General features: G+C 43.9%; 1 protein-coding gene across 1 annotated transcript in view; it reads right to left on the bottom strand.

The window, feature by feature from the left end:
* RPA1 (replication protein A1) overlaps positions 1-24,736 on the bottom strand; it is a 123,714-nt gene that overhangs the window by 4,713 nt on the left and 94,265 nt on the right. Inside the window, exon 16 of the mRNA XM_069761361.1 lies at positions 21,825-21,911. Coding sequence (XP_069617462.1) covers positions 21,825-21,911 — 87 coding nt within the window. The remainder of the gene's footprint in view (positions 1-21,824; positions 21,912-24,736) is intronic.

Below are 24,736 nucleotides of genomic sequence, written 5' to 3'. Positions count from 1 at the left end.
CTGACTAGGGTTTTACTGACTGGTAGAGACTGGTTGTAACCGCCCCAGTCTCTAAGAGACCTTCCCCCTCCTGCACCAGCCTCCCTGTGCAGTGCACAGTGCAAGACTGCTACATAGTCCCTGCCTCATCCATCCATCCTCACACACCACTATAGACTGAGGTTCTGCAGCAGCTGAAGTGTATTGTGTGGTATATATGTAGATGCAGATCACTATAGACTCTTCACAGTGCTCATATGTCAGGACAAATGAAGCTCTGTCACCACTGTGGATGTGATGTGGGGACATGTGAAGCTCTGTCACCACTGTGGATGTGATGTGGGGACATATGAAGGTCTGTCACCACTGTGGATGTGATGTGGGGACATGTGAAGGTCTGTCACCACTGTGGATGTGATGTGGGGACATGTGAAGCTCTATCACCACTGTGGATGTGATGTGAGGACATGTGAAGCTCTGTCACCACTGTGGATGTGATGATGGGACATGTGAAGGTCTGTCATCACTGTGGATGTGATGTGGAGACATGTGAAGCTCTATCATCACTGTGGATGTGATGTGGGGACATGTGAAGCTGTCACCACTGTGGATGTGATGTGGGGACATGTGAAGCTGTCACCACTGTGGATGTGATGTGGGGACATATGAAGGTCTGTCACCACTGTGGATGTGATGTGGGGACATGTGAAGCTCTATCACCACTGTGGATGTGATGTGGGGACATGTGAAGCTCTATCACCACTGTGGATGTGATGTGGGACATGTGAAGCTCTGTCACCACTGTGGATGTGATGTGGGGACATGTGAAGCTCTATCACCACTGTGGATGTGATGTGGGGACATGTGAAGCTCTATCACCACTGTGGATGTGATGTGGGGACATGTGAAGCTCTATCACCACTGTGGATGTGATGTGGGACATGTGAAGCTCTATCACCACTGTGGATGTGATGTGGGGACATGTGAAGCTCTATCACCACTGTGGATGTGATGTGGGGACATGTGAAGCTTTATCACCACTGTGGATGTGATGTGGGGACATGTGAAGCTCTATCACCACTGTGGATGTGATGTGGGGACATGTGAAGGTCTGTCACCACTGTGGATGTGATGTGGGGACATGTGAAGCTCTATCACCACTGTGGATGTGATGTGGGGACATGTGAAGCTCTATTACCACTGTGGATGTGATGTGGGGACATGTGAAGCTCTATCACCACTGTGGATGTGATGTGGGGACATGTGAAGCTCTATCACCACTGTGGATGTGATGTGGGGACATGTGAAGCTCTATCATCACTGTGGATGTGATGTGGGGACATGTGAAGCTGTCACCACTGTGGATGTGATGAGGGGACATGTGACTCACCACTGTGGATGTGATGTGGGACATGTGAAGCTCTGTCACCACTGTGGATGTGATGTGGGGACATGTGAAGCTCTGTCACCACTGTGGATGTGATGTGGGGACATGTGAAGGTCTGTCACCACTGTGGATGTGATGTGGAGACATGTGAAGCTCTGTCACCACTGTGGATGTGATGTGGGGACATGTGAAGCTGTCACCACTGTGGATGTGATGTGGGGACATGTGAAGCTCTGTCACCACTGTGGATGTGATGTGGGGACATGTGAAGCTCTGTCACCACTGTGGATGTGATGTGGGGACATGTGAAGGTCTGTCACCACTGTGGATGTGATGTGGAGACATGTGAAGCTCTGTCACCACTGTGGATGTGATGTGGGGACATGTGAAGCTGTCACCACTGTGGATGTGATGAGGGGACATGTGACTCACCACTGTGGATGTGATGTGGGACATGTGAAGCTCTGTCACCACTGTGGATGTGATGTGGGGACATGTGAAGCTCTGTCACCACTGTGGATGTGATGTGGGGACATGTGAAGGTCTGTCACCACTGTGGATGTGATGTGGGGACATGTGAAGGTCTGTCATTACTGTGGATGTGGAGTGCAGTGACTGCTGCTTTCCACTGATGAGGACACTGCTCTGTTAGGCTACTTTCACACTAGCGTCGGCCCGTCGCAGTGCGTCGGGCCGACGTACCGACGCATCCTGTGACAACGCAGCACAACGGGGGCAGCAAATGCATTATTACAACGCATCCGCTGCCCCATTGTGAGTTGCGGGGAGGAGGGGGCGGGGTTCCGGCCGCGCATGCGCGGTCGGAAATAGCGGACATGACACAAAAAAAGTTACATGTAACGTTTTTTTGTTCTGACGGTCCACAACAATACGACGCAACCGTCGCATGACGGTTGCGACGTTCGGCAATGCGTTGCTAATGTTAGTCTATGGGGAAAAAACGCATCCTGCAGCCAACTTTGCAGGATGCGTTTTTTCACCAAAACGACGTATTGCGACGTGCGTCGTACGACGCTAGTGTGAAAGTAGCCTTATTCCCAATTCTGGAGTGATGACTGAGGTCAGCGCTTGGCAGATTACTGACAGCCAATGAGTGTGCAGAGGGCGGGGCCGGACACTGTGTGCGGGCGGTGCCAGCTCTGGCTGTGAGGTTAGAGAATACAGCAAGGGGAGCAGTCAAGATTGGTAGAGCTGCAGGTAAATAAAGTGTGTGCAGGGAATGAAGAGAAATTCAGGAGAAATAAAAGGCAGAAACAAAACAAATGTATAGGGGTGTTTTATATCACAATAAAGCACAGATTAGCTAAACTAAATAAATGGTTTTAACCCCCTAGTGACCACCACTTTTTTTTTTAAATAACCTACCATACAAGTGAAGAGCATCCCCCCGACAGGAGAATATTTAGCAGCTGTACACTATATTTAACACCCTGCTGCATACGTCACAATCAGTTTTGGCACCGACCAAGGTCATTTAGATGGGTAACAGTGTGTGGGCCCCCTCTTTACCCTGAGATCATGATTTTGTGGTCCTGATGGTTGCCATGGCAATCCACAGCAAAATAACGTCAGAAGTGACATTTAGGTGGTAAAAATAACATTTTTCTGCCACACTGAAAGCTCTTTTTGAGGGGTGCGATTTTTACAATGGTATCACATTTGGGGGTTTTGCAATACACAGGACCTCCAAGGACACAGGACCTCACTTCAAAATTGCATCGGTCCCTATAAAATTAAGTTTTGCAAATTTCCTTGAAAAAAATGAAAAATTACTGCTACAATTTTAAAGCTTCTTACATCCTAACAATATACAAGAATATTTTACAGATGGTGCTGATGTAAACCAGACAGGAGATACATCTTAATTATTAACCATTTTGTGTAGTCTGACTAAATAACTATCCTTTTAATCCAGATAGTCTTAAAATTGCTTTTTTTAACCCCTTCCCGACCTTTGACGCATACGCTGCGTCATGAAAGTCGGTGCCATTCCGACCCATGACGCAGCATATGCGTCATGGAAAGATCGCGTCCCTGCAGATCGGGTGAAAGGGTTAACTCCCATTTCACCCGATCTGCAGGGACAGGGGGACTGGCAGTTTAGCCCAGGGGGGGTGGCTTCACCCCCTCGTGGCTACGATCGCTCTGATTGGCTGTTGAAAGTGAAACTGCCAATCAGAGCGATTTGTAATATTTCACCTAAAAAAATGGTGAAATATTACAATCCAGCCATGGCCGATGCTGCAATATCATCGGCCATGGCTGGACACACTAATGTGCACCCACCCCACTCCTCCGATCGCCCCCCTAGCCCCCCGATCTGTGGTCTGCTCCCCTCGGTCCTGTGCTCCGCTCCCCCGTCCTCCTGCCCGCTCCCCCCGTGCTCCAATCACACCCCCGTGCTCCAATCAAACCCCCCCGCACTCCGATCCCACCCCCCGCACAGCGATCCCCCCCCCGCACAGCGATTCCCCCCCGTGCTCCGATCCACCCGCCCGCACAGCGATCCCCCACTCCGTGCTCCAATCCACCCCCCCCCCCCCCCGTGTTCCGATCCACCCCCCCGTGCTCCGACGCACCCCCCCCCCCCCCGTGCCCTGATCTCCCCCCCCACCTTACACTTACCTGGCCTCCCGGGGACCGTCCGTCTTCTTTCCTGGGCGCCGCCATCTTCCAAAATGGCGGGCGCATGTGCAGTGCGCCCGCCGAATCTGCCGGCCGGCAGATTCGTTCCAGAGTGAATTTTGATCACTGAGATAGGTTATATCTCAGTGATCAAAATAAAAAAAAAAAGTAAATGACCCCCCCCCCCCCCCTTTGTCACCCCCATAGGTAGGGACAATAAAAAAAATAAAAAAAAATTTTTTTCCACTAAGGTTGGGGTAAGAACTAGGGTTAGGGTTAGGGGTAGGGGTAGGGTTAGGGTTTCGGTATGTGCACACGTATTCTGGTCCTCTGCGGATTTTTCCGCTGCGGATTTGATAAATCCGCAGTGCTAAACCGCTGCGGATTTATGGCGGATTTACCATGTTTTTTCTGCACATTTCACTGCGATTTTACAATTGCGATTTTCTATTTGAGCAGTTGTAAAACCGCTGCGGAATCCGCAGAAAGAAGTGACATGCTGCGGAATGTAAACCGCTGCGTTTCCGTGCAGTTTTTCTGCAGCATGTGTACAGCGATTTTTGTTTTCCATAGGTTTGCATTGAACTGTAAACTCATGGGAAACTGCTGCGGATCCGCAGCGTTTTCCGCAGCGTGTGCACATACCTTTCGAATTAGGCTATGTGCACACGGTGCGGATTGGCCGCTGCGGATCCGCAGCAGTGTTCCATCAGGTTTACAGTACCATGTAAACATATGGAAAGCCAAATCCGCTGTGCCCATGGTGCGGAAAATACCGCGCGGGAACGCTGCGTTGTATTTTCCGCATCATGTCAATTCTTTGTGCGGATTCCGCAGCGTTTTACACCTGTTCCTCAATAGGAATCCGCAGGTGAAATCCGGACAAAAAACACTGGAAATCCGCAGTAAATCCGCAGGTAAAACGCAGTGCCTTTTACCCGCGGATTTTTCAAAAATGGTGCTGAAAAATCTCATACGAATCCGCAATGTTGGCACATAGCCTTAGGGCTAGGGTTGGGTTGGAATTAGGGTTGTGGTTAGGGGTGTGTTGGGGTTACGGGTGTGTTGGGGTTAGGGTTGTGATTAGGGTTACGGCTACAGTTGGGATAAGGGTTAGGGGTGTGTTGGAGTTAGAATTGAGGGGTTTCCACTGTTTAGGCACATCAGGGGGTCTCTAAACGCAACATGGCGCCACCATTGATTCCAGCCAATCTTGTATTCAAAAAGTCAAATGGTGCTCCCTCACTTCCGAGCCCCGACGTGCACCCAAACAGTGGTTTACCCCCACATATGGGGTACCAGCATACTCAGGACAAACTGCGAAACAATGACTGGGGTCCAATTTCTCCTGTTACACTTGTGAAAATAAAGAAATGCTTGCTAAAACATCATTTTTGAGGAAAGAAAAATGATTTTTTATTTTCACGGCTCTGCGTTGTAAACGTCTGTGAAGCACTTGGGGGTTCAAAGTGCTCACCACACATCTAGATAAGTTCCTTTCGGGGTCTAGTTTCCAAAATGGGGTCACTTGTGGGGGGGTTTCTACTGTTGAGCCACATCAGGGGCTCTGCAAACGCAACGTGACGCCCACAGAGCATTCCATCAAAGTCTGCATTTCAAAACGTCACTACTTCACTTCCGAGCCTCGGCATGTGCCCAAACAGTGGTTTACCCCCACATATGGGGTATCGGCGTACTCAGGAGAAACTGGACAACAACATTTGGGATCCAATTTCTCCTGTTACCCTTGGGAAAATAAAACATTCTGGGCTAAATAATTATTTTTGAGGAAAGAAAACGTATTTATTATTTTCACGGCTCTGCATTATAAACTTCTATGAAGCACTTGGGGGTTCAAAGTGCTTACCACACATCTAGATAAGTTCCTTTCGGGGTCTAGTTTCCAAAATGGGGTCACTTGTGTTAAGTTTCTACTGTTAAGCCACATCAGGGGCTCTGCAAACGCAACGTGACGCCCACAGAGCATTCCATCAAAGTCTGCATTTCAAAATGTCACTACTTCACTTCCGAGCCCCGGCATGTGCCCAAACAGTGGTTTACCCCCACATATGGGGTATCAGCGTACTCAGGAGAAACTGGACAACAACTTTTGGGGTCAAATTTCTCCTGTTACCCTTGGTAAAATAAAAAATTGCAGGCTAAAAGATCATTTTTGAGAAAATATTTTTATTTTTTTTATTTTCATGGCTCTGCGTTATAAACTTCTGTGAAGCACTTGGGGGTTCAAAGTCCTCACCACACATCTAGATTAGTTCCTTTGGGGGTCTAGTTTCCAAAATGGGGTCATTTCTGGGGGATCTCCAATGTTTAGGCACACAGGGGCTCTCCAAACGTGACATGGTGTCCGCTAATGATTGGAGCTAATTTTCCATTTAAAAAGCCAAATGGCGTGCCATCCCTTCCGAGCCCTGCCGTGCGCCCAAACAGTGGTTTACCCCCACATATGGGGTATCAGCGTACTCAGGACAAACTGGACAACAATATTTGGGGTCCAATTTCTCCTATTATCCTTGGCAAAATAGGAAATTCCAGGCTAAAAATCATTTTTGAGGAAAGAAAAATTATTTTTTATTTTCATGGCTCTGCGTTATTAACTTCTGTGAAGCACCTGGGGGTTTAAAGTGCTCAATATGCATCTAGATAAGTTCCTTGGGGGGTCTAGTTTCCAAAATGGGGTCACTTGTGGGGGAGCTCCAATGCATAGGCACACAGGGGCTCTCCAAACGCGACATGGTGTCCGCTAACAATTGGAGCTAATTTTCCATTCAAAAAGTCAAATGGCGCGCCTTCCCTTCCGAGCCCTGCCGTGTGCCCAAACAGTGGTTTACCCCCACATATGAGGTATCGGAGTACTCGGGAGAAATTGCCCAACAAATTTTATGATCCATTTTATCCTACTGCCCATGTGAAAATTAAAAAATTGAGGCGAAAAGAATTTTTTTGTGAAAAAAAAGTACTTTTTCATTTTTACAGATCAATTTGTGAAGCACCTGAGGGTTTAAAGTGCTCACTAGGCATCTAAATAAGTTCCTTGGGGCGTCTAGTTTCCAAGATGGGGTCACTTGTGGGGGAGCTCCAATTTTTAGGCACACGGGGGCTCTCCAAACGTGACATGGTGTCCGCTAAAGAGTGGAGCCAATTTTTGATTCAAAAAGTCAAATGGCGTCCTTCCCTTCCAAGCCCTGCCGTGCGCCCAAACAGTGGTTTACCCCCACATATGAGGTATCAGCGTATTCAGGACAAATTGGACAACAACTTTCGTGGTTCAGTTTCTCCTTTTACCATTGGGAAAATAAAAAAATTGTTGCTAAAAGATAATTTTTGTGACTAAAAAGTTAAATGTTCATTTTTTCCTTCCATGTTGCTTCTGCTGCTGTGAAGCACCTGAAGGGTTAATAAACTTCTTGAATGTGGTTTTGAGTACCTTGAGGGGTGCAGTTTTTAGAATGGTGTCACTTTTGGGTATTTTCAGCCATATAGACCCCTCAAACTGACTTCAAATGTGAGGTGGTCCCTAAAAAAAATGGTTTTGTAAATTTCGTTGTAAAAATGACAAATCGCTGGTCAAATTTTAACCCTTATAACTTCCTAACAAAAAAAAATTTTGTTTCCAAAATTGTGCTGATGTAAAGTAAACATGTGGGAAATGTTATTTATTAACTATTTTGTGTCACATATCTCTCTGGTTTAACAGAATAAAAATTCAAAATGTGAAAATTGCGAAATTTTCTAAATTTTCGCCAAATTTCCGTTTTTATCACAAATAAATGCAGAATTTATTGACCTATATTTACCACTAACATGAAGCCAAATATGTCACGAAAAAACAATCTCAGAACCGCTAGGATCCGTTGAAGCGTTCCTGAGTTATTACCTCATAAAGGGACACTGGTCAGAATTGCAAAAAATGGCAAGGTCTTTAAGGTCAAAATAGGCTGGGTCATGAAGGGGTTAAAAAAAAATTTGTCAAATTTCTGATATTTTTATTAACACAATGTATCAACCTAAATTAACCTTTAACAAAGTGCAATGTGTCATCAAGAAAGTCTCAAAATCACTATCGTGTACCTACGATAAAAATTACAGACCTCTCCATTTAATAATATTATACACACATGCAGTGGGGAAAGAAATATTTGATACACTGACGATTTTTTACGTTTTCCCACCTACAAAGAATGGAGAGGTCTGTAATTTTTATCATAGGTACATTTCAACTGTGAGAAATAGAATCTAAAAAAAAAAAAAAAGGTCCAGAAAATAACATTGTGATTTTTACATAATTTTTTTTTTTAAATGCGTTTTTTGTCACTTGAAATAAGGCTTATTGAAAGTTGGCTTCTGGGAAGGAAAAAAAAGTGATTTCCTGTTTGCAGATAGGGTACGTGCACACAGTCCGTAAACGCTGCAGGTTGGACGCTGTGTACATCTGCAGCATCCAACTCACAGCAGCCAGATGTTACAGCATAGTGGATGGGATTTCACGAAATCCCAACTCCACTATGCGTTCGCAGGCGGTAGACCTGCGTAAATGGACATGCAACGCATCTTTCCAGACCGCAGCATGTCTATTTACGATGCAGAGATTCTCAGTCCCGCAACGTAAATTTCCCTTAGACTATCATTACATGCGGTCAATCTGCATCTATTTATTAGTCACATGCGTAATAACTGCGGGAACGCAGCTTACTACGCATGTGTACTAATTTACATGTGTTGAATCTTGTGTCACATCTGGAAGTACGTCAGGGGCCAGTGTCACACTTGTGAGTGTGTGGCTAGTGTCTCGCATCAACACCTGGCGCTGCCGCTGGCACACGGACCGACGTGTGGACTGCATACAAATACATGCAGCCGCACACTCCGGTCCCGAGCGCCGGGTGTTGATGCGAGAGACTCGCGTGAGTTTCTCACATCACGCTCGCAAGTGTGACACCGGCCACACAGGAATATGTAATGTCCTTTTTTTACCAATTAAATAATCTTTTTTTTTTTTTTTTAAATGGCGTGTGCTGCCACGCAATTTTCCAAATCAGCAGAGGGAAAGCCAGCGACTGGGTGCTGATGTTTATAGCCTGAGAAGGGGTAATAACCATAGAGCTTCCCAGGCTCTTAATATCAGCTCACAGCTGTATACTTAGCCTTTACTGGCTATTAAAATTGGGGGACCCCACAAAAAAAAAAACCAGCAAAGGCTAGGCAGACAGCTAGCAGGCCGATATTAATAGCCTAGGAAGGGACCATGGATATTGGCCCCGGCTACAAACACCAGCTCACAGACACCTCAGAAATGGCACATCTCTAAGATGCGCCAATTCCGGCACTTAGGCTCGCTCTTCCTAATTGCCCTGTAGCGGTGGCAAGTGGGGCAATAGTTTGGGGGTTAATGTCACCTTTGTATTGTAAAAGGTGACATCAAGCCCGGCTTAGTAATGGACAGGAGTCTATGAGACACCTATCCATTACTAATCTTATAGTTGTTACAGGTTAAATAAAGACACAGCAAGAATAAAGTCTTTTAATGAAATAAAACCACACATTTTTCACATCTTCATTTTTCTGCTAATTCCCCGAATCCATGCAAAAAAAAATAAAAATAAACCAACACAAATACTCCCTGTTCCGATGTAGTCCTTAATAACGAGTGTCCCACGATGAGTCCTGCTCTGCTACATCTGGAATGACTGCCACCTGCACTGCAGTTCTCACTATCAGCTGATCGTGAGAACCAGCCTAGTGATCGGAGGTAACCCCAGTGGTCACGTGCAAGCCATTTCTCTCGGTGAGCTCAGTCATGGTAAGAGATTATTTATATTAGTTTGCATGCGTAGTACGCTGCGTTTCCGCAGTTATTACGCATGTAACTAATAATTAGATGCGGTTTGACCTAATGATAGTCTATGGGAAATTTACGCTGCGGGGATGGAGCGTCTCCGCATCGTAAATAGACATGCTGCGGTCTATAAAGAAGTGTCACATGTCCGCATACGCAGGTCTGCAGCCTGCGTCTCAGAACGCATAGTGGAGATGGGATTTCATGAAATCCCATCCATTATGCTGCAACATCTGGACCCTGCGGGTTTGACCCTGTTTCCTGACCGTGGAAACATACCATAAGAAGCCCTCCTACTCTGCACTCATTACCTGTATTAATTGCACCTGTTTGTCCTCGTTACCTGTATAACAGACATCTGTCCACACACTCAATCACACTCCAACCTCTCCACCATGGTCAAGACCAAACAGCTGTCTAAGGACACCAGGGACAAAATTGTAGACCTGCACTTAGCTGGGATTGGCTACAGGACAATAGGCAAGCAGCTTGGCATACAAATTAGAAAATGGAAGAAACACAAGCTGACTGTCAATCTTCCTTGGTCTGGATCTCTATGCGGGACCTCACCTCGTGGGGCAAGGATGACTCTGAGAAAGGTCAGGAATCAGCCCAGAAATACACAGGAGAACCTGGTCATTGGCATGAAGGCAGCTGGGACCAGAGTCTCAAACATTATCATTAGTAACACACTACGCCGTCATTGATTAAAATCTTGCAGGGCGCACAAGGTCCCCTTGCTCACACCAGCAAATGTACAGGCCTGTTTTAAGTTCACCAATGACCATATGGATGATCTAAATGCAATAAAAAAAAAAAAACTGTCAAAACATATATACCCCAAAATATATAAGTACCAATAAAAACATCAGACCACCAAGGAAAAGATAAATCGCACACATTTAAGTTAGAAGGTCTGAGAAAATGGTCACAGGCCAATCTAACTTTCTAATTCTTTAAATGTGTGTACGTGCATGCAACGTAGTGCGACATATTAATATACTTGCCTAAAGCCACTTTTTCTGGTGTCCAGTGTCTACTTCTAAGTGACATCACCGCAATTCCAAGTAGCCGGCTCGTTTTTTGAGCTATGCACAAGCCAGATGTTTCTTTTATTTTTATTCTTTTTTTTTTTACATGAAAATGGATCCCAGGGCCTGGAGGAGAGTCTCCTCTCCTCCAGGCCGTGGGAACCATCCGGGGCGCTCCCTGCACCATATGCGGCGACCTCAGAGCTCCGCACACGTCGTATAAGACGACACCCGGCGTACAAGATGACCCCCGACTTATACGGCGAGTATATCCCAAACTCAATATTTTAAATGGAAAAGTTGGGGAGTCTTATACGCAGGAAAATACGGTATATATAATATCTTGATTCTCACTAATCAAGAGCTGATTATATTCAAGAATCAGAGCTCCAAGCCAAAATGTAGTCATTGCTATGTAGATATGCCAAGAGTGGAAGTTCGTACAATGGCATCAGCACGGTTTTCTATCTAAAACTAGGAGTAGGCGGTACTTCTGATTAAAGCAATTAAAATAAAACTTGGAAGCTGCAGAGATAAAAACAACTGGGTAAAATTGACACACACATTTGTAACTTGCAGAAAGCTAGAACATTACACTCAGCCCACACATGTACCGGGAACGTGAAGCTGGAACAGTCGGCTAATGCTAGGTGGCCTTTCCTAGAAATCACTTGCAAGGAAGACGTAACCATCTTAACACATGGATACAGAGTCTACAACTCATTCTTAAACTTTGACAAAGTGTTTACCGTATTTTTTGGATTATAAGACGCACTTTTGTGATCCCCAAAATTAGGGGGAAAATGGGGGTGCGTCTTAGGGTATGTGTCCACGTTCAGGATTGCATCAGGATTTGGTCAGGATTTTATGCAGGTGAAATCCTGACCAAATCTGCACCTGAGGTCACTGGCAGGTCACCTGTGTTGTCCTTGCGTTGTTTCTGCAATGTAAGGACATGCTGCGTTCGTAAAAGACGCGCCGCATGCGTCTTAACGCATAGTGGAGACGGGATTTTATGAAATCCCCTCCAATATGATGTAACATCTGGACGCTGCATTTTTTACGCTGCGGCTCAACGCAGCGTCAAAAACGCAGCGTTTCCTGAACGTGGAAACATACCCTTATAATCTGAACACTGCTCTTACCGAGGGGGTCAATTCTGCAGGCCCAGAGCTGGGGGTGTTGTGGCGGTCCTGCAGTGTTCGGTGGTGGTATGGTGGCGAGCGGGGTCCGGCTTCTCACTCGGCACAGATGGAGGAAAGCCGAGATCTCCAGCCGCGCCTGCCTCTACGCTATGTCTGTAGGAAAATGGCAGCGGATGCGGTATAGGTGCAAATGGCCCGAGCTCGATGATGTCACCGCTGGTCAATAATGCTGTGCTCGCAGCAGCTCATTCACGAGTGGTTTTCAGCCTGGACGGTCGCATCTTGGCACCATCCAGATTGAAAAGTGTTTCTCCCCCAGACATGGATTACTGAGTGGGACAGAACGACCGACAGGTATGGTATATTGTTGTTTTTGTTATTTTTTTTTATTACAGGAGATCGAGGGCTTTGGTGAAAATAGGTGTTAGGTGAGTATAATGGTTTGTTATTTTGAAATAAAGTAAAACTGTATGTTGTTTTATTTCTAATAAAGGACTGTGTTCTGTTCTGTTGTGTGTTTACTTAGATACAACTATAGAATTAGTAATGGTTAGGTGTCTCTCCATTACTAACCTAGGGGCTTGATGTCACTGGATAATACAAAGGTGACATCAACCCCACAAATATGAACCTCACTTGCCACTGCTACAGGGCAAGTGGGAAGAGCTGGGCAAAGAGCCAGAATTTTTTGGCTGGGGGGCCTGTATTAATGGCCCCTTACCAGCCCCCAGCTGTCTGCTTTAGCAAGGCTGATTGTCAAAAATGAAGGAGGACCCCATGTAATTTTTTTAATTTATTTATTTTAAATAATTAAAAATAAGGCGTGGGGACCCCTCTATTCTTGATAACCAACCTTGCTGAAGCTGACAGCTGAGGGATGCAGCCCCCAACTGAGTTTTGCCTGGCTGGTTATAGAAAATACGGGGGAGCCCATGCCGGGTTTTTCATTCATTTAGCTATATTGCAGGCGGCGGGGGTGAGGAATCCCTGCATCATCCGCTCCTGCTGTCACTGTTATTATCGGCAGCAGGTGTAGGTTCATGGGAGAAATATTCCAAAAAGCCCCCCACCTGCTGTCATTGTCCTGTCTTGAATATAACTCATTCTCCTCTGCTCGCACCGATCACCGGCAGAGCAGGGGAGAATGATGAGAGTCATCTTTTGCACCCAGCACCGGGAAACAGCGCTTACTGTAGTGCTTCTTCCCCGGCGTCGTTGCATGTCACACGGATGACAGCCTGTGTTCTCCGTGTGCATTTTGCCGCCCATGCTGAAGGTAAAAAATGGACATGTCTACGTGTGGGGCACACGGTCCGTGGAAACACACTGACATGTGCACTGACCCATTCATTTGAATGGGTCTACGCATGTCAGTGTCTCCGGTACGTGTGAAAACTGACACCACACGTAATGGAGACACGGATGTGGGAAAGAGGCCTAAAGGGGAGATAAGAATTTTTCTCCTCCTCTGCAGGGATGGATGGTGATTGGTGGAGGGAGCTGTTGCTGAGCTGCCTCCACCAATCACATATCTTTCCCTGCACACTATTTAATGTTGCAACTACGGTACTCAAGTCCGAGATCCTTTTAGGAAAGGTGAGATGAGAAAACAACCCCCATCATCCTTCAGAATATACTGTATCAATGGGTATATTCTGAAGGATGATGGGGTTCTAGCCATATTTAGTGTTAATATACACTGTAATGTAGTGTTTATTGCAAATGTGACAACCACCTCCCTCATCTTTCAGAATACAGCCATGTATATAGTAAGTGGGTGCATTCCTGAGGATGAGGGGGGTGGTAGTCACAATACACAGTACTGCAGGCACTGTACTGTAATTCACAGATCCCCCATAACAGAGCGTCATCCAGAGATAATATTTTTGTACTTTATTAAAGGATTTTGCACACTATTTGGCTCAAATATTTTTTTTAATTTTCCTGTCTAAAAGCTAGGTGCGTCTTATAAAGCGAAAAATACGGTATATAGCCCGAATCAGCAGGTGAATATATATATATATATATATTATATAAAGCTGAATGTGTGTGTGTGTGTGTGTGTGTGTGTGTGTGTGTGTGTGTGTGTGTGTGTGTATGTCCCGGATTGGCATCTGCACCGTCGCAGCTACAGCCACAAAATTTTGCACAGTCACACGTCTGGACCCCGAGAGCGTCATAGGCTATGTTGTGAGGCGAAATTTTAACCCCGCGCGTTCCAATTCACCAAACAATTTTGCCCCTATCTACATAATGGGGAAAAAAGTGAAAGGAAAAGTGTTGGAGGCGTCGCAGCTACAGAAACAAAATTTTGCACAGTCACACGTCTGGACCCCGAGAGCGTCATAGGCTATGTTGTGAGGTGAAATTTTAACCCCGTGCTTTCCAATTCACCAAACAATTTTGCCCCTAGCTACATAATGGGGAAAAAGTGAAAGGAAAAGTGTAGGAGGCAAATTGACAGCTGCCAGATGTGAACAAGGGAGACTTAAAGAATGAGAGCGATGGCGCCAAAGAGTATATACCGTACAGTTGCTAAGGTGGGGCCTCGACATGGGATATTCACCACACACGGGGATCTGAACACACACACAAAATGCGCCACACACTACCACATGCTTGAACACATATTACCCTTAGCACACATTTCACCACAAATACACCAACCTCGCCACATAAAAGTCGAAACACAAAAGTCGCCACTCAAAAACTCGCCACGCGCAGAACTCGCCACATGCAAAAAATTGGCTCTTGCAAAACTCGCCACAAGTGCAAAACTCACCTCATGGAAAACTCGCCACACGCAAAACTTGCACACGCGGAAAAATTGTCACATGCACAAAAGTTGCAACACATGCAAAAGTTGCCTCACACAAAACTTTCACATACTCAAAAGGCACCACACATAAAACTCGCCACGCGCAAAACTCGCCATGCGCAAAACTTGCTGCACACAACTTGCTACACTAACCTGTCACATGCAACTCGACACACAAAAAGTTGCTACACGCATGTTGCCACACAAAACTCATCTCACAAAAGTCGCTACATGCATGTCGCCACACGCAACTCAACACACACAACTTGACAAACGAAACTCGCCCTAAAACACACACAAGTCTGGTATTATCCTTCAAAAATAAAAATCTAATTAATAAGCAGACAAACTACAACAAATGTACCATATAGGAAATACAGCAGCTGTCAGTCACATGACCTGTCTATTATGTGTATGTGTGAGCTAATATATACTGCCAGGGGGAGGGCTTCCTGTTGGCTGGGGATTTATCAGGCTGCCAATTTATCTTACAAATACTGAGGTAAAAATACTGAGCAAATAACGTGTTAACGAGGTCTAATACAGGAGATCACACAGGTATATACTATATACAGGGGAGATGACACACAGATATATACTATATACAGGAGAGATGACACACGTATATACTATATAAAGGAGGAGATGACATACAGGTACATATATATACACAGGAGATGACATACAGGTATATACTATATACAGGAGGAGATGACACACAGGTATATACTATATACAGGAGCAGATGACCTACAGGTATATACTATATACAGGAGGAGATGACATACAGGTATATGCTATATATAGAAGATGAAATGCAGGTATATACTATATATAGGAGGAGATGACACAGATATATACTATATACAGGGGAGATGACACACAGGTATATACTATATACAGGAAGAGATGACATACAGGTATATACTATATATAGAAGGAGATGACATTCAGGTATATACTATATATAGGGGAGATGACACACAGCAGGTATATACTATATACAGGGGAGATGACATACAGATGTATACTATATATAAGGGAGATGAAAAACATGTATATACTGAGGTGATGAGGTGAAAATGAGAGGTGTGAGGTGAAAATGAAAAGGTGTGAGTGCAAAATGAGAGGAGTGAGGAAAAATAGTGGAGTGATCAGAAAATGACAGATGTGAGGTTGAAATGACAAGTGTTAGGGGGGAATGAGAGGTGTGAGGGGGAAAATGAAAGATGTGATTGGGAAAATGAGAGGCGTGATGGGAAAATAAGACAAGTGAGGTGCTATAACTAACCACAGATATTTACTATGCCCAGGCAACGCGGGGCTCTTCAGCTAGTATATATATATATATATATATATATATATATATATATATATATATATATATATATATATATATCATATTACAATATATTATATTATATAAATTGTAACACACATATACACACATGTAGAGAGTTCTCAACTTTGACACTGCAACAGCAAGAAGGAAAAGTCGCGGAATTATGAAACTAAAAGGTTTGATAGACAAGATAATGATGATAAAAAATGGAAACAATCATCAAAAGATCTCAATTTATTCAGTATGGGAGTATGAGCATCATGCATAGAACCTCACCCACTTGCATGCCTTGGCTGCCATCAGTGAGGCTATTAATTTTTGTCTTAGGCATGTTTATATGACCAGATCTGAATGGGAGACAATTCCCCAGACGCTGCAGGCAAAGTTAGCATTTTGGGCCGTGCATGCTGTTCATTGTAGCACAAGCAACATGCGGCCTAGTATTATGTTGAAAAATGGCTGCTGGGACACTTTGGGTATTTGGCCAAATACACCATCAAATGAAAGTAATGCTGAGATAACAGTGTACCTGGAATAAAGACTAGAAGGGTCTAGCTACCATTCATTATGCCTCCATAACCCCAGGAGTAGGATCAGTATGACGTTCCCTTGTGGAACCCGCTGTCTCAGATTTTTTAAAAATGGCGAGTAGTAAACTTTTCTATACTGCAAGCAATCACCATACCAAGACTGTAGCAATCATTTTTTATACAAAACTATCAAAGGGAGTTTGAACAACACTGCGCTCCATGCCAGATGTCCAGCTACAGGACTTCATTCCATTGACCTCACTCCACAGATCTCAACGGCATGGTACAGAGCAAGATGGCAATGGGGGCTGGAATGGAGGTCTGTCCTCTTAAGTGATGAGTCCTGCTTTTGTCTTGGACAAATGGATAGCATGAGATTGATCTGGAGTCCATGTAGGCAACGCAATGAAGAGGCCTTCACGCGGGAATGAGAAAGTGCCTTAGGAGCAGAGACCCAGCCACAGCGATGTACAGCTGACAATGCCACAAAAGGAGGCTCTACAAAACACTGACTTTAGGGGGTGACTAGTTATGCACACTGAAGAATTAAGTTATTTTGTCTTATTTATTGTTTGCTTCACAATAAAAAGACGACCAAATGTTCACAGCCGTAGGCATGTTTTTTTTTTACATGAACTGATGCAAACCCTATAAGGGGGAATAAAAAAAAAAGTAAAATTCCAGGTTAAGTAGTAAGTGACGAAAAATGCCAAGGTGGGATGGGGTGTTGAATACTTTCTCAGGACACTGTGCTAGATACTGAATAATTAGACAGCCAATACGTCTTTTAACTGACCTGAGAGATAAGAGAATAGCCTCCCCATACAGGTGATAATCCAGCAGCTGTCGGCTGGAAACTATAGCTGACAAACTGCTGCATCAGCCAAGATCAGTGTTTACACTGTCCAAATCGGTTTAAACCCTTAGATGCTGCTGTCAGTAATTACTACATCATTTAAATGGTTAATAGAGTGTGGGGCTTCCTTTTTATCCCAACTGGTGCCCTCAGATCATGAGTGTGGTCCTGATGTTTGCGATGGCAGTTCATGACCAAATAGGGGCCTTAGAGTCTGACGGCTGTTGTATCCTGTTCAGAAGTTAGCGGCATTTAGGTGGTAAAAATACACATTTTCATTTCTGTCATAACACTTTGCATTAAATCCTGAAAATCAGCTGAAGGGTTAATAAAGTTCCTGACTGCAGTTTTCAATATGTCAGGGGATGCGGTTTTTAAAATGGTATCACTTTGGGGGGTTTCCCAATATACGAGACCCCTAAAGGCACTTTAAACATGGATAGGTCCCTAAAAAAATTAATTTTGTAAATTTCCTTGAAAAAATGATTGCTACATTTTGAAACCTCCTAGACATTTCCAACATGTCGGCTTTACATCAGCATCATTTGTAAAATGTTTTTTTTATTTTGTTAGTATTAACAGAATAAAAAAAACATTTTACAAATGATACTGATGTAAAGCAGACATGTTGGAAATGATATTTATTTATGTTTTGCTGTGGTATGACTATCTAGATTAAAGGGATAATCATTTAAAGTTTGAAAATTGCTAATTTTTTAACATTTTTCTTAAAGATCTGATATTTTTTTTATAAATAAACGCAAAACATATCGACCCAAATTTACCAATACCATAAAGTATAATGTGTCACGAAAAAACAATCTCAAAATCACTGGGATTTGTTGAAGCGTTCCAGAGTTATTACCACAAAGTGACACTGGTCAGATTTTAAAAAATTGGCTCCGTCACTAAGGAGTTAAAACATTTTGTTTGCATTTTTTTTAAAATTAATTAACGTTCCTGTAATTCTCATAAATCCATGACTTTTCCTTCTGGTTGCACTTTCAATGCTGAGGAGTGTGGGTGATGATTCAGCTCTTACACATGCATCATGCTGGAGATTGTCAAGAACAAATAAAGGTAACATATTTGATTTGTCATTAGCTTGAGGGACTTTTAATTCTAAAGAAAATCTGTCAGGACAATTTTACTAAGGAAATTTAGTTGTGCAGTAATCCAAAGAATTAAAGATTGGAAGCTACATGCAAATAAGCTTTGAAGTGCATTTGGGTGTGTTGTTCTACTCGGCACATTGACATGCCCGCATTGCCCTTCCATGGTGGTCCAAAACTTGATGCAGCCTGTTACTACAGTACAAGGTGTGATTCTTATTAACCCCTTCACGACATGCGCCATACTGTGCATGTCATGTCCCTCCCTTTGATGTGGGCTCCGGCTCTGAACCCACACCTTTCCTGGCACATGTCAGCTGTTTTCAACAGCTGACATGTGCCCCTAACAGCAGCGAGTGGAATCGAGATCCACCAGTGGCTGTTAATCTGTTAAAAGCCGCTGTCAATCTCTGACAGCGGCATTTAATGTGATCGCGCCGGAAGTGTGTCACTAATCCCGCCCATGTCACATGACCGCGGGTCGCCAATGGGTTGGCATGACAACCCGGGGCCTGCAGGAGACCACTGTGGTTGTCATTGCCAGATTGCTATGAGTGCCGCCCAGCGGTCGGCGCTCACAGAAAGTGAGCATTTCTGCTACACACAGGCGATTTGATCATCGCCTGTGTGTAGCAGAGGCGATCGGATTATCGAGGCTTCTAGTCTCCCACGGAGACTATTGAAGCAAGGGAAAAGTAAAAGAAAAAAAAAAAGGTTTTTAAAAATAGTAAAAAATAAAAGTTCAAAGCACCCCCAATTCAAAAAAAATAAAAAAAATAAAAAATAAAAAATACGCATATTAGGTATCATCGCGTTCAGAATCGCCCAATCTATCAATATAAAAAAAATAATCCGTTCGGTAAACGGCGTAGTAAAAAAAAAGTCAAAAACGCCAAAAATACGTTTTTTTTTATCACCGCAACATTATAATAATGGGAGATTAAAAGATTGTATCCACACCAAAATGGGAAGGGGAGCAAGAAAAAAAAAAAACGCAAAAACGAAAAAGGGGCGAAGGGGTCAATGTACTAGGACATAACACTAGTTTCAGAAATAAAATCTTCCTGACAGGTTTCCTTTAAAAGTGTTGACAGTATATGATGAATATTTCATGGGTTCACACCAAATCCTGCCCAGCTGATACACCCTACTCCAGAACAGGATACGATTTAGACGCACCCATGACCTTACTCATACACAACTTCTCTATTCAGTTATGCCCTGATAGATATTAGCTGTACAATGCACTTATCACCGTATTTTTCGGACTATAAGACGCACCGGACTATGAGACGCACCCAGGTTTTAGAGGTGGAAAAAAATATTTGAAGCAAAAAAGGTGGTAAAATATTTAATAACATAAACATACTATTATATGTGTTGTTATTACATATAATAGTATGTTATTATGTTAGAAGCTACGGGACCAGTGTGGTGGCTGTAAAGTACTATATGAAGACGCTGGAGGGTGAGTATAAGAATGGGGGCACAGGGCTAATATTTAAAGCACCACTCCAGCACTGAAAATTAACACTGGAGTGCTGCTTTAAGAACCCATGGGAGAGCTATAACTCCCAGCATGTCCTGCAGAACCTATGGCATGCTGGGAGTTATAGTTCACCACAGGAGTGGCAGAGTGCTTTATTGTGTGCTGTAGTGACTAATCTTTTAATTGTGGCAGCCAGCCACACTGTGGTGAGGTAAAATGCTGGAGCATCCCATCCCATGACACCACAGAGCGCTCCCTCTTGTTGCCTCTCCACAGCACAGGAGTAAGCTTGCAGATCGTAGTGTGGTGTCTGCAGGACCTGTGATGACATCAGATGAGGGAGGGCTCTGTGCTGCCATCTGATGCTCCAGCCCTCCCTCTTCATGACATCACACTGGTCCTTGTGCTGGAGCACTCAGCATTCAGCACAGCCCTGGCAGGCACGTATGCAGCGATCTTGTCCCCTCTGGCCCCTGCCCCCTCCACCAGACACACAGATCTCCCCAGCCGCCGCAGGAATCCAGCGCCGGGGAAACCATGTGTGTCCTTGTGAAGGAATATTCATTTGCTGCTCTGGACTCACTGCTCAGCTGACAGGTGGGCGGGAAAGCAGCTAATGAATATTCACTGCACTTTAATGATCGGGACCATGTGGTTTCCCCAGCACCGATTCCTGAAGCCTGGCAGGGATATTTTTCTGCCTCCTAGTGCAATCCCACTCGCTGCTGCCCCCTCCCAAGTTACATCCCTACCATAAGACGCACCCACCACACTTTCCTCCCAAATTTGGAGGAAAAAAAGTGCGACTTATGGTCAGAAAAATACGCATTTGCTTTTGGCCGTTTTAGTGGCCTGTAACATTCATCTGCATTGGGGCCGCATGGAGCAAAGTACAGACCGGTCCTGAGAAGTACCACAATGATCTAGATTCTGGATAATGTACCTGTGCTTATACATCTAGTAAGGGGAGTATTATGCATACGGCTGCACTATGACCTCCAAGGTCACAACTGAACAGCAATGTTAAGCAATAGGTGGTAGCAAGTAGTTAAGGGTCCATTTACATGGACTGACTAAACGGCCGCCAACTGGCAAATCCAAGATCATCGCGAAACAAGCCATCATAAGAACGCTCATATGATCAGTGTAAATGCTGAACCCCAAGTGATCTGTCATGTAGGCCATCACCCCACTGGCACTTATGAGATGAGAAATATGCTATTGGCTGTAAACAGTTATATCTACGTGGGCAGATGAACTAATAAAACAAAATATAAAAAGAAAATGCTTCCCGATATTTTGCCAAGTGATTATGAAAAAAAAAAAAAAAAATCAATGATCGTACAGCATGGTCATTAACAGAATTAGTGAATGAATATGTTACATTCTCTTCAATGTGCAGCGGAACATTTGCCTTTACTTGCTTTAAAAGTGAAGACAGATCAAAGACATTCGCAAATACCAGTGATTGATGTCCGTACCTCTGCACTTAGTAAGATGTGCTGCGCTCATTTTCAATAACCATACAGCAAGTTATTTCAAACCATTAGAAATCTTAAACCAAAGAGGTTCAGCAAAAAAGTTAGAAAATGTTACATTACAAGCACGTTAATAAAATCATCTACATATGCTTACATTGTATGTCTCCAACTTGACCCGAATTCTAAAGGTGTAGGATCGGAAGTTGGCATTCTGAAATACCTCCTCGTATGCCTGCTCATTCTGCAACAAGAAGAACGCCGTGTTTAGAGGGAACGTAGAGAAGCTGGCAGGACAGGCTCGCTCTGTCCAGGAACTAATTGCACCTTTAAACTTGTCAAAATAGAACAGCAGTCATCAGGGGGAATAAAAGTCCTTTTCTTTCTTTCCAGAAGGAAGGTAGTCAACAAAGCATGTGCTCATGGGAAGTGCGGACACCCACAGACTACTTTTAAATGAAAAGCAGCAGAGAGCACTTTTACCCTCTGGAGAGAAAAGGGAACCAGTTTGCAGTCAGATATATAGACAAAACCTCAGAAATGGACGAACTACTATTCGTCCTGCCCCATCCCACAGCATGGCTTATACACAGCACACTCAGTCAGCCGCATACTAAGGATGCAATCAGGACTGTACTAGCAAAAGTAATGCATGAAACCAGTGCAGCAAATAAGTAAATGGCCAGATTCAAAGGACGGAGGACAGAGCCATCAGGTCAGTAAATCACTGCAACATATATTGGTGATACATAAGTAACAAAAGTGTATTGATGACCGGAATGGATTAATATTTATATCGGACTGATACCTCACTTAGGCCACGCACCCCCGAGGAAGCGACACTTAAATGCGAAACACACGTTTAGGCACGTGGCCGGGGACAAGGCAGGACGCATCACTACAAAGGGTAACTATTCCTGATGTTACCAATATTACTTATGATGACAGGTACAGGGTGCAACAGAGTGATTTAGAGGCTTATGTCTTGCATGCACATTGGTTTGGTTATTGGATACCAATGTGGAATTACTGGTACATACAGGCATGTGATAGGTCTTCTATTGCGCCTGGAAAGGGATTACGGTACATATCCTCTTTTCCTTCTGTTTGCACGTTATTATAAATCCTGACCTTTTCTTCGGCCCGTTGTTTACACCTATGGATTTAATCACTCTGACTAAAACCCATGTATTACATTTTTGTATTTATTTCTTATTATTTTTAGTATGTATTTGGATTGTTTATTTAATTGACATAATAAATTTTGATGATTTTTTTTATTGGCTTTTTTTGACTCCGTTTTCTTTTTGTGTTTGCATTGTTTGGAGATTCGCCATTTACATGGGTATTTGCTGTTACATTACTGGTTATTATATGTAAAAGTATATAGTATTCAAAGTATATTTTGGGAGATGCTTCCATATCTATGTCCCCAATGTAGAACAGTTACCTTACCATGGACACCTTTCACGTGCAAAAAAATATTTTTACATGTTAGTGGTTTCCTTTAGTTAATAAAATTGCTCCAAGCTTCAGGCTGCAATCCTCATCCAATTTTAGACCCCCCGATATGCAATCTGCAGCCTCATCCAAGCGTTAGATTTTTCTCTGGTGGGTGCATGTCTCCCAGTAATACAGGCTTGGCACGAGGTCAGTGTGTTTCCAGGGTTCAGCGGTCTACATTAGCTCAAGCCTATCAGCACAGCTCCTATCTCACACTTGTATTCCTTTCCATCATTGTGTATTTATCCTTTTCCTGTTTTTCGTACCTTTCCTGAGACTATAAATGCTTTCTCAGCACAGTTAAAAATCAGTGTACAACAACCTCTTATTCTCAGCTTTTATCTTTAATGTTAAATTAAAACAAGCATCTAAAATACTCGTTCAGCGTTTCATTAGAAAAGTAAATTGTCTCTTCAGAGAGGAAGAGGACTCAAACTCAAGCATGCAGAGATTTTGGCTTTTATCCTAGGTTATGTGGCAAGGTTCGTTAGCGGGTCGATATTGACTTTTACGATTGCTACTTCCTATAGGTGGCGATAGAGTTCTAGTCCTCTACCTCACCGAAGAGACAATTTGCATATTTCCCAGAGGAGCATTGCAAGGCTTAAAAGTCCCCTCACTGTGGCATGTCCTACTCCGCAAGAAAAAACACTGCCCGTTGAATTCAGAAAAGTGGGACGATTTTTTTTTCACTTGTCTTTTGTGTGCAGTCTGTATACAATCCTTTTTATTTTTTTTTACAATAGCAATTCATTTACAAGAGGATTTCAAGTTTGGATAAATCACCTGCGCTTATAAGGTAAAATCGATAGAGAAATAGGTGCATAAAATACAAGAGCCCCAACACAGGAAACTATATAGTGGCAAAATAGAATGGTCTGGCTAAGCCTGCACCCCAGCAGGATAATAATCAATCCACTAAATAAGTAAATGATATACAGATAATGTGAACATTTATATAGCAGACCCACATACAATAACTGGCTGGGGTGGTAAAAGTACCTGGATAGTAAAGTAGGTGTCCGTGTTGCTCCAGAAATCGGTGTGTCGGGCTGTACCGCAAATCTGCGGGGGAGTGACAGGACTGGCTGTCCTCCAAAACAGGGAGTCCCTGCTTGCTGGGCGGCTGGCAGGGACAAGAAACCGCCAACTCCTAGCGTGCCCCGGCCGGAAGCAACGCTGGAGCAGGAGCGGTGTGTAGAGGGGGCGTGGCCAAAAACGTGACGTCACAAAAATGGGCGGGCGCGAGACAGGGCAACCAATCCGACGCGTTTCGAAGGAAACACTCCTTCTTCGTCAGGGCTGGAGTTCCCTGTGAGACCCGTCCTTATATATCCTACGCCCCCTTATTGAAACCTGTCCCTGCAGCTGACCTAAAGTTAGATGAATGTATTTATTCAAGCCACGATCTGTGCAGCAGCATGAAATCAGCGTGTACAACAGAGCGCAGTTAAATCAAATGAAATAGCAAGCAGAATTATACATAAGTTTGTGCCCCAACAATGCTATGCAGTATAGATGTCTGGAACATAGTTCCCTTCACAGAGTTTGTGCGTGGCTATGTAT

The sequence above is a fragment of the Ranitomeya imitator genome, chromosome 3 (assembly GCF_032444005.1).
Source record: "Ranitomeya imitator isolate aRanImi1 chromosome 3, aRanImi1.pri, whole genome shotgun sequence".
Classification (NCBI taxonomy): Eukaryota; Metazoa; Chordata; class Amphibia; order Anura; family Dendrobatidae; genus Ranitomeya; species Ranitomeya imitator.
Note: the sequence above shows the minus strand (reverse complement) of the source record. Positions and strands in the feature narration are given on the sequence as shown.